The 13,433-nt window shown below is 36.7% G+C and overlaps 1 protein-coding gene across 3 annotated transcripts in view; it reads right to left on the reverse strand.

The window, feature by feature from the left end:
* The window catches only part of LAMA2 (laminin subunit alpha 2), a 531,387-nt gene that overhangs the window by 73,695 nt on the left and 444,259 nt on the right, over positions 1-13,433 (reverse strand). For 2 of the 3 annotated variants that reach the window (XM_037045780.1, XM_037045778.1), the window contains exons 42-44: positions 3,830-3,946; positions 2,190-2,372; positions 625-630 (exon numbers count right to left, since the gene is read on the reverse strand). In XM_037045780.1, the coding sequence (XP_036901675.1) occupies positions 625-630; positions 2,190-2,372; positions 3,830-3,946 (306 nt within the window). The remainder of the gene's footprint in view (positions 1-624; positions 631-2,189; positions 2,373-3,829; positions 3,947-13,433) is intronic. The other variant, XM_037045779.1, reaches the window with a different exon arrangement.

The following is a 13,433-nucleotide window of genomic DNA, read 5'->3' on the forward strand; positions in this document are numbered from 1 at the left end:
TATAGCTCCTTGAGAACTTTGTGTATTTGTGCTTTATTTTTTTCTTTATTAAGTTTGCCAAATATCTAAAATATTTTATTTTTATATTCCTAAAGATCCACCTTTTGGATTGATCAGGTCCATTATTTTTCTATCTTCTAGTTCAGTAATGTTTTTTCATATCCCTTCTTTCAGTTAATTTTGTTTTGTTTAACCAGTAGAATTGGTTAAACTGTTTATTACAATGCTTGTTTGGTAATGTAATTGCACTCATTTCCCACTGAGGACAGCGTTCTTAGGTTTTGATACGTTGGGTTTTATTAGTATTTTCTATTTTGATTAAAACTATGAGATATTTAAGAAAGTATTTTTATAACCCAGTGGTTGCTTGTTAAGATTGAACTTTATTTTATTATGAGTTTCTCTAAATATAATTCTCTAGAAGTATGTCAGATACATTCACATATTAATTTTTATTAAAAATGTTTATTTTATATATCTAGCATTAATCTTGTGATACTCGAAAGAATACCTATACCACGTTTAAGGCAATACCCAAACTTAACATGCAGAGCTGAAGCTTTTTGCAATAGGCAAGTTAAGCATAAAAGTTACTGAATGGTATGCAAATGAACATATACATACTGATTTCTGCAGGTAATTTCATGTGGAAGTAAAACAAAAAGAAATTAGAAAATTCATGAGGAAATATTTTCTTGACATTTGACTATCACAAAATGATACTTTTTGCAACTAGTTACAAAGGTATTCAATGTTAAGTCAAACAAGTGTTATCAAATAAAAGCACACAAAACCTGTCATTTAGAGGCCTATGTTCCTATTAAAAGATACTTTACTATAATATTCTAAAAAATATAAAACAGACCTGCTTAATTAATTTTACACATAATTAACTATCTCCATAGAGGACAGGATCAAAAAAGATAGAGATAAATATTATGAAAAGGCCACTATCAGCTAAGAATCAATCTGAAACTGAATAAAATCATACATCAAATTATAAAACAAGTGAAACAGTGATATTTACTTTAAAATGCATGTTCATTCCTTTCTGGGGTGGGGGGGGTGGGCAATATGATTTGTCATGCATGTGAACCATTTATTCAGATGGGTTCTTTGATCTATAGGGATAAGCTATCTCTGGCCTTACATAAGAATAAATTAAGAAAAGCAGTGTATCCTGTTTTTTTTCTTTTTTGAAGAAATGGCTAGGAATAAATCCTCCTTCCTAGGTCCAATGTGCATGCTGTACTCGTTCGCACTCTCCCCTGCTCACGAAGGGGTCGTGCTAGCAGTATCTGTTATTTCACAGCATCATCGGGGTTTGGTGTGCGGCAATGGTGCTGAAAAGTCAGGCTTCATCCCCTGACCAGTACCTGAATTATACAGCATATGATGTCAATAACAGGGCTTTTGCTGCGCTCTACATATACTCTGATAATGAAAGTGTTGGTATGTGAAGAAGGCTACTACTACTCTCTTGAGAGGAACAAGTCCAAAAAACCAAGTGTCTCTTTAGGTGAAATCATATACTGAGATAACATCACTTCACTGAATGGAAAAAAGATGTAAAAATATACTTAGTAATTTGAATTACCATTATATTAACTTCTCTTATATTTTTGGGTAAGTTCTTATTAACTAAATATAATTTGATGCAATGTACAAAAAAGTGTGAAAAAATATTCTGGGTAAACAAAATAAATACTTTAATTTCCTGAAAATGTTAAACAACTAAAGTCTAAATAATAAAATATCAATATTTTTAATGTTAATGATTTCAAGTTGATACCATTTTAATATCATGTTCTAATTGTAATGCTCCTTGGCCACTACGTTCCATGGAACTTCACCAGCTTTGAGGATATAATTTCTCCAGTAGAAATGTATTTTCAATTACAGTGGAGGATTAAAGGTATTTGGCATTGCTATACCAAATGTTAGGCAGACTTTGAGAATTTCTAATTTCCTCTTGATTGGACGCAGTGTAGAGGGAAAAAGCCACGGTGCAAAGCTGGGAGACTGGGGTTCCAGTTCCGGAGCTGCAGAAACACTCAATTCCTGAGCCTTGTCTATAGACAGACTACAGCACCGTGAGGGTCTCTTCCAGCTCTAACCATATGAGTCTAGGGTATGTTTTTAGTGTAAATAAATAAATGACATAATCAAAATGAAAAAGGGGATCATACTGTTTTTTGAAGGATCTTTCACCAGAGCATTCGTTTTGGCTACGCTGTCTGCTAGTTGATTATAATTTTTCTTCAGGCCATCGAGGTTCTGGTGGAGATCTTTAATCTGTGCCAGCACATTTTTTGCTGTGTCATTCGCTTGTCTTGCTTTGTCCTTAACAGCTTGCAGTTTAGCGGCTGTGTCTGTCAGCAGAAGGGATGAGAAACAAAACCAAGGGTCTGGAGTGAGTGCCTTAAACCAGGTTTGCTAAAGCGAGGCCACCGCTGGCTGACCTTGGGAACACACACACGAAGGGAAAGGCTGAACTTGGTCTCATTCAGTTGTAACAAATAAAGTAAAACTTTAGCTAAACCAAATTTTCTCAGGGACCTTTGCTATGAATAGCTGATTTGTTCTTAAGAGAGCAAAGTGATTATTCCAAATGTTCATTGTAAAAGGTATACTGTGATTTGCTATTGTACATATTAAAGAGAGAAATTTATCCACGTGAGTTTCAAAGCTTCATAAAACGTAGGTTTAAGACTTAATCTGCCCATCCATGTTGGGGGTGGGTGCAATCGATGCATTTTAGTTTAAGGGTAGAGACAGATAACACACTTTTCTAGGTATGTCAGACTATGTGTTCATGTATTTACATTTGTTTACAGCCCTGGAAATTTACTACATACTTCCTTACTACTGAAGAGGTGATGTGAAAATCTAGAAAGTTATTTGAATTTTTCACATTAAAAAAGTATAAATAATTAAAGATTTTATTATTTTCTGCATTATATAAATATATGATTTATTTTCTTGATCACATTTGTATAAGAAAACATACTGTAGACATAGATGCTTACTAGCGTATGAGGATTACTGGTTAAGACCACATGCTCTGAAGTTAAGCTGTGGGGTGCAAATCTCATATATGTCACTTTTAACAATTGACCTTCAGCTTGTCATCTGTAAAGTGGCAGTAATAGTACCATTTACTTTATAGGATTAGTATGAGGAGTACACACACTTGAACACACTGAGTAAGCACTTGATAAATGTTTGTAACCCTCGTTAATATGTTATACTATGAAAAATATGCATATAGCAACCTAAAGAATAGTATTTTTGGTATACCAAGCAATCACTTCAAGTACTTGTAATAGGTAGGAAGATATTACAGATATGGTTCAGCTGTTAATGGTTTTGAAGGCTAAAACATTTGAGGAATTGACCTTTGCTGAATGACAAATTGAGGCAGTTGGCTCTCACCTATTAATGCAGATACAGTAACAACCTGAACAACCTGGGATTTTCTGGTAGTACATCAACATTTCAGAGAATAGCATCTGTGTGATTTTATACTTTTCTACTAAAATAAGATTTCCTGGGCTGAACCATGAAACAAAAATATAGTAATAAGATGGCTGTATTTTCCTTTTTGTAATATAGCTCTGTGAATGTCGGTAAAGGTAGCAAACAGTAAGGAATACCACAGCATAAAGAATTGTTTAGTTTCTTATTCTCACAAAGAAGAATTATTAAGGAAATGTGTTTAATATACCGGCAACAGTACAAGTGTAATGTTAGAAAAAGTGCTAGAAAATAAAACATTCTTTAAAAGTTCAGCACAACTGACATGGTTTGCAGTGTCCTGAAAGCTCACCGTTTGGAATTGCTAATACCTTCCCCAGAGTGTCATTCAGGGCTCCCAGGAGATGCCTGTTTCTGACATCAGCATCTTCTAATCTGGTTTTCAAGCCATTTAAATGGTCATCATTTACTGTGAACAGAAAACAAAACACACAACAAAAGATGAAACAATTTTACTGATCTCCGAGCTTATACCTGAATACACAATTTCAGGTTATTGTAATGCAAAGTTTCCAGTAAGCAAGACAATAGATTTAATTCATTTAAACTTATTTAATTTATAAGCATCTATCCAAAAGTATATGCATTTCAGAATATAACATAAAATATGTGTGTGTATGGCCATTCAACAATTTTCTTCGTGGTGTCTGATTGGATTGATTACTTTCTATGGAGGAAAAACTTCAAAAGAATCGGTCTTATACTGCATTTGTAACGATGTCCTCCTGCCGTCACTCCCACTGTCACATGTAAAAAAATTACCAAAATGGAACATTGGATTAGTTTTAAAAAATCTCAGATCAATAGGATTGTTATGTACAGTCTCCCGATTTCAGTCAACATACTTATTAGTACTTGTTTGAAATGAAGATAAATCAAAGGAATGGAAAAACAATTTCTTGTGTATTTCTGTTAAACCATCCTACTTTTTAATAAAGAAAACCATATTGTACAAATTGCCTTCAAATAAGCTTTATGTAAGTTTATTTCTTGCTATTTTAGCATGCTTTTTTATCACAGAAAATGTCATTTACTAGATGTAATATTATAAATGTAAAATTTCCAGTTTCTTTCCATTAGATCTTAACATCGTTTGAACTTTAGGTTAGTTTGTCATTATAATACTAACCAAGCAGTTCAGTGTCTGAGGGTAATAATATAAAAAATAAAAGTTATGAAATGTTTTAGGGAAAAAATAAAGATCTAATTTGCTGATAAAAGAATGTTCATTTGAACACTTTAACTTAGATATGTATCAAACTCCAAAAGTATATGAATATTGACTCTTTTTTCTCTTTCTTACATTGTTTATTAGTGAACAGTGGAACTGAATAAATGACCGGTAAAAATCTCTACATTTCCCACAACACTTTTTACCTCTCCTGACTGAATAAAGCAGATTGTTTCTTGAACATATTCGGTCCCTCGGGAGATGCTTGCTAATCGATTAAATTAATTGCCCAGAAATGAAAAACATAAATTGAAGGCAGAGTCCACAATTAGGGAAGCACACTGAGAATGGAAGGAGGGAAGGCCCTAGCTCTGCCTGGTCTGATCTGGCCAATGTTTAGTGTCAGGAATGACTGGCAGCCACTGAACCTGTGTACGTTCCAGGTTTAGTGCTTGTCAGCTTTGCTGGACTAGTTTACTTAATCCTCACATCCTGACTTCTATGACGCATACACTATTACCATCTCCAATTTACAAAGGAGGAAACTGAGGCTTAGAGAATTTAAGTACATTTTCTAAATTTGCATGGTTATTAAGTGGCAGAGTTGTGATACAAATTTGAGAAGTCTCATTTCAGAAATTATGCTTTTAATTACTGCGCCTTACCAAGGGTTGGTAGTCAAGCAAGGATTGGTGTAGCACATTAGGCAGGAGCGTTCTTCCCCACCTCTGCTCGCTTCCCATCCTTTTCTCCCCTCTTACTTTCTCCTTTATTACTCAAAATGATTGGTTACAGATAAGGAAATCTTATGACTCTCACATCAGACCTTTTTCTGAGGTCTGCCCAGAAGAAGTCCAGCCATTGTTAATACAGTGAGAATGGTTTGCACAACATCGATGTAACCTGGCAGTCAAGGAGGGTGGACTGGAATGCACATGCCTGAACAAGCACCACTTCACTGTACTAGTCATGGGGGGTGGTAGATGCCGTGGAATGAGCATGTGTGCTGTGTGGCCACCACATTCAAAGTGACTGAGCAAGTAGAGTAACAAATCTGCATCAAATTTTGCATTAAGTTTGAACGTTCATCTGCAGAAACTATTCGGATGATACAGAAGGCCACAGCTACGGGCAACTGGTGATTGGCAGCTTCATCACAACAGCGTGCCCACTCATACATCACATGCACCACGCAGAGTTTTTTTGCAGAATATCAAATAACTCAGGTGACTCAGCCCCACTATTGACCAGATTTGGCACTTGTGGTTTCTGGTTTTTCCCAAAACTAAAATCACCTTTGAAAGGGGAGAGATTTCTGACCATCGATGAGATTCAGGTACATATGATGGAACAGCTGATGGGGATTGGGAGAACTGTGTGAGGTCCCAAGGTGCCTACTTTAAAGGGAACTGTGGTATCATTGTCCTATGTACACTGTTTCTTGTATCTTGTATCTTCTTCAACGAACGTCTCTATTTTTCATATTACATGGCTGGATACTGTCTGGACAGACCTCCTGTGGTTAAATCGGAACGATTGAGAGAGGGTTAACACTGCCTACATGCAGAATGGGAAGCAAATGTGCAAATTGTGCAAACTGTTTCACATTTCAAAAGATAATGAGCAAAATATAGAAATCATAGTTCACAATAAAATTGAAATAAACACAGACTTAAAATAAAGCAAATAACATTTCCAGGACTAAAAAATTGTAAAGCCAAAGAACAGTGAGATAACATTTTTCATCTATCAGATTGGGAAAAGTTTAATGTTTGATAATACCAAGTGTTCACAAGTATTTGGTAGAAGTGAAAATTGTTGTCATTTTTTGAAGAGCAACTTAATAAGTTTATTAGAATTTTAAATAGACATATATTTGACTCAGCATTTCTACTAACAGAAATTTACCCTACAAATATACTTGTAGAAGTACGTCAGTATATATCTCCCAGGATATTCATATGATATTTATTTATAATAGCAAATAAGCTTAGTATTGGGGGATGTTTTATATCAATATGACATATCCATGCAGTGGTATATTGCAGTTTTTAAAAAGAATTAGATCAGTAGGTGCTGATATAGAAAAAAGGAGATTCTTAAGACTTTCTATGAAAATAAACAAGGCAGAATATAGGTAGACTGATGCATAAACAAAAATTGGGCAGGGTGGGCCCAGGGGTGGGTACCTGGGGAGAACACACCAGAGAACCTTGACTTTGACGGGGAGGAAAAACAAGTATGGGAGTGAATGGAGTGAAGGGGGTGTACTAAAACCTTTCACTTTATACCTGGTCATGCTGGCTAAATTGTCTTCTCTGTGCAGATCTTTTTGTTCTTTTATTTGAAAGAGTTGAAAATATACCTAAGCAACTTTAACAATGGGAGGCTGTCATTTGCCAACACCAAGACTGTCGTTTTCATCACCTTCCTGGCACCCAGGATGGGGAGACCAGGAGAGACCACATCTAGCAGCACAGAGTCCAAACAGACCAGTCCAGTCTGTATTGGTTTGACTGTGTGCCCATCCCTTTAGAATTCATTATTCTGCGTTTTCAGAGGAACTGAGCAGGCCTCTGGGGGTGGGAGGACAATCGTCATTCATTGGCTTTCATCTGGGAAGAATAGGGAAGGGAAATGAAGGTGGAGTATTCTCAACTGTCATTGTTATGGATGTGAAGAAGAATACTGAACATATTAACTAATGACCTACTTCATTCCATGTAAGAGTTTTATAGGCAGGCAGATTAAAGCACTGTTATACTACAGCAATATGGGTGCATAATACTGTTTATTTCATCTTTTTTTAAGTTCCAAGCCAAAGACCTGATCACACTAAAAAACAAAGTGTAAAATATTCCAGCAAAGCATGGCTTTAAAATATCGATATGCCTATTTCAGTTACTAAAATATTATTTTTAATGCTAATTCTTCAAAATATACTGTCTAAGAAATTACGTTTTCTCCTCTGTCAATTGCAATTTATCTTTTTAAAAACTTATGTTATATTTATTGTCTGGACTAAAATAAAATCTTTGGAGAGGCTGTGAAAGTGCACTTTCAGGAATTCAGTCTGATCATAACTGTGATATTTATATTAAGTCCTTGAGAATAGTTAACAGGGTGCTCTTTTGATATGAACTTGAAAGTCTTCATCAGTTAAGGAAATGGAATGGTATATATTTCAGTTCTTAGCTTCTTGATCAGATTTGATGGTTTAAAGGATGAAGTATTCAGAATGTTCTGACATGAAAGATACTCACGCATGGTGAAAAAACATCAATTTAAAGGGCATCCCCTGGTTTAGACTGTTCTATGTATTCTGATAGCAAACACCGACCAGATCAGAATCGTGCCAATCATTCTGCAGCGAGACTGATCTGAAGGACGTTGTCTGTGCTATCCTTCAAGCACCAAAGCAGTGATCTTGATCTTCTGCTTTCTGTACTAAAGAGTCAGAATATAAATACTCTGACTGGCCTGATTTCTATGTTTCAGCAACTTGACTGTGATTCCTTCTCAAATTATTCTTTCTTAGGTTCCGGTCATTTTTGGAAGTAGTTTCTAGAATTTCTCAGACCAAGTCTATACACTCTATGGCTCTGTGAACAGAAACAGGTGAGTAGAAGTGGTGTATAGAGAGAGATTTTAGGTTTTAAACTAGAAAACTCACACAACTACAGCAATGAAAACCTAGAGAAAGAAGCACTGCAGTGGCTGTAAGTGAAAAGATGAGTGAGGTGGAGTGTAGGTGTGACCAATGGAAGGGAACCAGCTGGAGGTCCAGTTTGGAATGTAACATGGTCCGAGAAACAGAATCAGTGATAGTTAAAAAAAATCCAACCGGATTCTTTACTTGCAATTTGTGGAGATCAAGAAAAAGGTCCAATTCATAATCCACAGTGACATTTTGCAGAATTTCTCCAATTTTTTCAGCTCTTGGGCCCATTAGCTGTGGCTAAGTCATTCTCTTTATTTTCTCTGTAGGTATGGCACCACCGAATCTCAAAGGCTGTCTACACAACTTCTTCAGCTTTGATTCTCCCTTTCTGATCCTGTCTCACACATTTGAACGACCAATATGCAGAACTGGGTTCGACAGAGACAGAGCTCATAAAGTGAGGGAAAAAAGCAGGGCAGCAAAGGTAGACAGTGCACAGGCCCTGAAAATATCATTTCCCTTTGGTGCCTAACCATTGATAAGACAGACACACCCATATTTTTTGGATGATAAGACACACCTAGGTTTTAGAGTAGAAAAATAGGGAAATAATTTGAAACAAAAATGTGATAAAATATTTAATAATATAAATAACACAGTATCTTACCAGTGTAAATGTAAACAGAATTCAGCAATAGCATTAACAACCACTATTCCTCCCAAATTGGGGGGATGGGGGAAGTAAAGGAAAAAGGTACATCTTATAGTTAAAAAATACAGTATTTAGAATGAAATTCACTAGACAGAGTTGTAAGTGGCTTCCACTTATAATACATATTTACTCATGTTTTCCATGTTCCTCACACTGTGCTAAATATTAGAGTTAGTTAAATTAGAACTAGTAATATTGAGCTATTCCATATAATACATCAAAATAAAGCTGTTACATAATTTCTTTAGTCATTAGTAATTTTAGTCATTAGTAATGTTTTCTTTTTTTCTTTTTTTTTTTAAGATTTTATTTATTTATCTTTAGAGGGGAAAGAGAGAGGGAGAGAAACATCAATGTATGGTTGCCTTTTTGTGCATCCCCTGCTGGTAGTTAGCCTGCAAGGAACCAGTTTGCAACCCAGGCATGTGCCCTGACTGGGAATCGAACCACGATCGTCTGGTTCGCAGGCCCGCGCTCAATCCACTGAGCTACGTCAGCCAGGGCTTAGTAATGTTTTCTTTTTCAAAACTTCAGCCTTTAGAAAAAGTGTAGTGCCATGAAATCAATAAGGTTGTAGAGTTGGAAGCTGTTAGTTACACTGCCTTCTATCCCTTACTTTTTACGTGTACCAAATGAAAATAACACCTTCCTTCATATGACTGATATGAGAAATCAACTGTAGGATATATAAGAAAGCATTGTGTTTATCATAGGCAGTTAGTAAATGGTAAAAAAAAATCATTCCCAGTAGTTTGATAATTTGCATTGGTTTGATAATTGCCCTGGTGTGTTGGCCAGTTCTCAATAATGTTATCTATAAGTCACTTTCTATAAGTGACTGTTCCAGAACAAATTTAAACTGCCTGGTCCAGAACAAATTTTGCTTATTTCCCTTTTATAGTTTCTAAACATATGTATGTGGCCCTCATTTTCAACTAACTACAAGAGTGACATTTTCAGACTTAGCAGAAATACTTTAGTTGACTATTCAAATCATCTAATTAAGTTCTTCAAATAAAATTTTATTTTGTCTTAATATGAACAGGGCACAAATAAATACTTTGAGAAAATCCCTCATTTACAAGGGTGAAATTTGTAGACCTGCTATTAATTTTGAAAGTTTCTGGTTAAATATATTCAACCACCAAATTGCCATCTAGATAACATTTTGCAATGAACTTTTTCATTTCCATGACATTTGTCTTATTGTGAAACACTACTTGTATAGACTCATTATCACTTCTTATCTGCTCCTTTACAAAAAAATGAAGAAAGATTCTCTCTTTAGAATTTCTTTGTAAAACAAAATTTAATTAATCCATATAACTTCTGTTTCCTTTCTGTTTCCTTCTGTTTCCAGAAAGTTTGGAATAGGCCAATGCTCTATATGGGGTCACATGGAAACCTTGATTTTGACCTCCCTGGTAATGAGGGACTCCTTCTACTCTCAGGTATTCATCCACTTATTCACTCATTTATCAAACATTTGTTAGGGCCATGAATGTTAATGTGTTACCTTTCGGACCATGGCAGAAACCCAGAGTTTTTGTCCAGCAGTGGTTAAAAGCACCAACTTTGGAGCCAGACTAATCTGGGCTAAACTATTAGCTCTACTACATACACACAGTTTATTCAAACTGTTAATATTTCTTTAACTTACATGACTGTTTTTACATTACAGGCAGCCAGCTTCACTAAACTATATGATTACTCTTTATAATTTATTAATTTCACTATAATACATTCTATTTTTATTTTTGAATATTTTAAGAGCATAAAGAGGTACAATTTCCCTCAAGTCACTTTACTATAACTTTTCGATGTCTATAGTCCTTCATCTTCTTAATAATGGAACTTCTAAAGAGCCTGCTGCCTGAGTCAACGCTACAATCCGCCCGGAGCAAGCTCCTGAGATGCACACAAAAGCAATAGCTTCTGCGCAAGGAATAAAGCTGGGTGAAATCGAGAGCTGCGTGCCTGCGCCAGGACACACTACATTTGACGAGGTTGCCACACTGTCTTTCCACCTTTTGTATGTCTCACCCTCTTTCCTGTCATTCCTCTGCTTTCCTTTCCCCAGTTACTGTCATGAGATTGGGACGTATCCTATCTCTGACTGCCTCTTTTTCCCTGACTTGTGCATGAGTGACCATGCCTGGGGACCTCTGAGATTGCTTAGGGTGTTCATACAGACACTTGTTACTAAGAAACCCTGTCCTAATGCAAAAGTGCCAAATTAGACCTTGTTCATCATGGGCATGGGGTCTGACAGGCCCTCAATAATGGTTTCACTGCAACCGAATATGTTCTTCCTCCAAGTGGAGGGTCATAGTAGGAAGCCTGAGGAGAGGAGGGAAGGGCATTTGTCTGTGGCAGGATGTTGAAAGACTTAAGACATCAAGGGGGAGGGATTAAGACATCATCAGAGAGATTCCTCTCTGCAGCCAGTGGGATGAGAAACCAACACAACCAGACATCTAAATGCGTACGGTTCCTCTCAGACAAGCTCTAAAACCTGGCGTGCGTCTGCATGTCTGTTTTGTTTTGGCCATCGAGGTACTCTAAAGGAAACTGAATTTGAACACTGTTAAGTAAGACAAGTACTCGTCGGTTTCAGTAGTTCTCACCTTTCCATGTTTGCCAGTGTTTTGCCACTTTCCATTTTAACTTCTAAAGTGAGTCTGACCTAGTCTGATTTTCTTGATTTTCTCTATCCACACCCCAAAAGGGGAACTACAACTCTGTATGAGCATTCAGCAATTTCTACAAAAGAACATTGCTCCGTTGCCTGGACTATGGTAGACTGGAGGATCTACACTTGATTTCACCCATATATTCTAAAAAACTTTCTTTCTTTTAATCAACAGGACAGATCTTGTTTGTCTTTCACATGCTTCTTTATGGAAAGTCTCATTCTGGCAAATGGTGTATGTGAATTCAAAAGGAGTGTACCTTTAATAATAAGAGAATGCCTTAGCCAAAATTTAACCTGTGTATCATACTTGGTTTAACATCACTGCAGTATCTCTGTTTACTCTCCTTTTGCAATCTAAAATAATGACACAGAAACTTAACAGGTCAGTAATTGCAAGTGTATTATATTCATGATTGCAGAACCTTTCTGATACAACTATCTGGACTGAATGACGGAGTGTTTGGAGGATTTCAGTCTAGCAGGAAAATATTGATTTCCTGGGTAAAAAATTAATCTTGGAATAATTCTGGTGCTGTTCGGTGTTGGACAGAACCACATGTGATGTGATCCACTGATTCAATATTTTGGGGTGTGGTAATAGATATTTTTATTTCATGTGAATGTCATCCATTTCAAAGACATGTTATCTATTTGTTCCTAAGTAATTAAATAATTTCACTTAATTTGGGCAAAGACAAACATTCAGGATAAATTAAGAAGTAAATAAAATTGAAAAGTTACTCTATAGATGATAAAGTATACACTTGTAAAATCTTAGTATTCTCAGGCTTGTAATATACTGCCCTCAACTTCATCCTTTGCCCAGTGTTGGGAACCACCCTGCCTGCTTTCAGAAGCTATGGTTAAAGCCTTGGGACCATCGACCACTAAGGAGACAAAGCTTATCTTCCCAGCAGGGGTGCTTCCTTTGCCCCCTTTATGTCACCCTGCTGGGCCCCAGGTGGATGACTGGTTAGCCAATGATGGGTAAGATTCCTTAAGGGAGGGATGACCTAAGATAGGCATGGTCATGATGGGGCCATCAGGGAAGGACTTGGGGGGCTATAGAAAAAGGGGGTGATGGACCCTCACCCCTTGGCTTTGACATAGCCTGAGTCCTTATTCTGTCTGTGACAAGTCTCCTAATCTCTTGGCTGTCTTACCTCCACTGCCTGACTTAACCCTGAAACTTAATGCTGGCTTAAGCCTGACTTAATGCTGGAGGGCAGTACACCTCTGGGCAGAAATAGGCAGTTCCCCGGGGCAATCAGGTCTAAGAAAGAATACATAAAATCCTGTGAAAACTGCTTTGCTGAGAATGCCCTCAATTTTCCAATAAGGGTCCAAGCATAAAATGAGTTTGTTTCTCAAAGTTTCATGGCCCTTTGGTAATCTGACCCTGACTCAGAATAAGCCCTCACAGTTCTTTGAATGCTATCTATTGATTGATCATTATCACCTGGCAATGATTGATGAGCTTTACATGCTGTATTTCTATGCAAATTAAACCCAATAAAAGCTCATTGAGGAACAGGCTCAAGGCCCTTCTCCTCTGAGAAATTGGTCACCTTTCCTCCCCAAGCAGATCATGTCTTGGTAGATTTATTCTCATCTGTGCAGACGGGGTGGGAGGGGGCTCTATGGGTGGAGCCCCCCA

Source organism: Sturnira hondurensis, unplaced genomic scaffold (assembly GCF_014824575.4).
Source record: "Sturnira hondurensis isolate 20B ecotype Veracruz unplaced genomic scaffold, ASM1482457v3 Scaffold0004474, whole genome shotgun sequence".
NCBI classification, from domain to species: Eukaryota; Metazoa; Chordata; class Mammalia; order Chiroptera; family Phyllostomidae; genus Sturnira; species Sturnira hondurensis.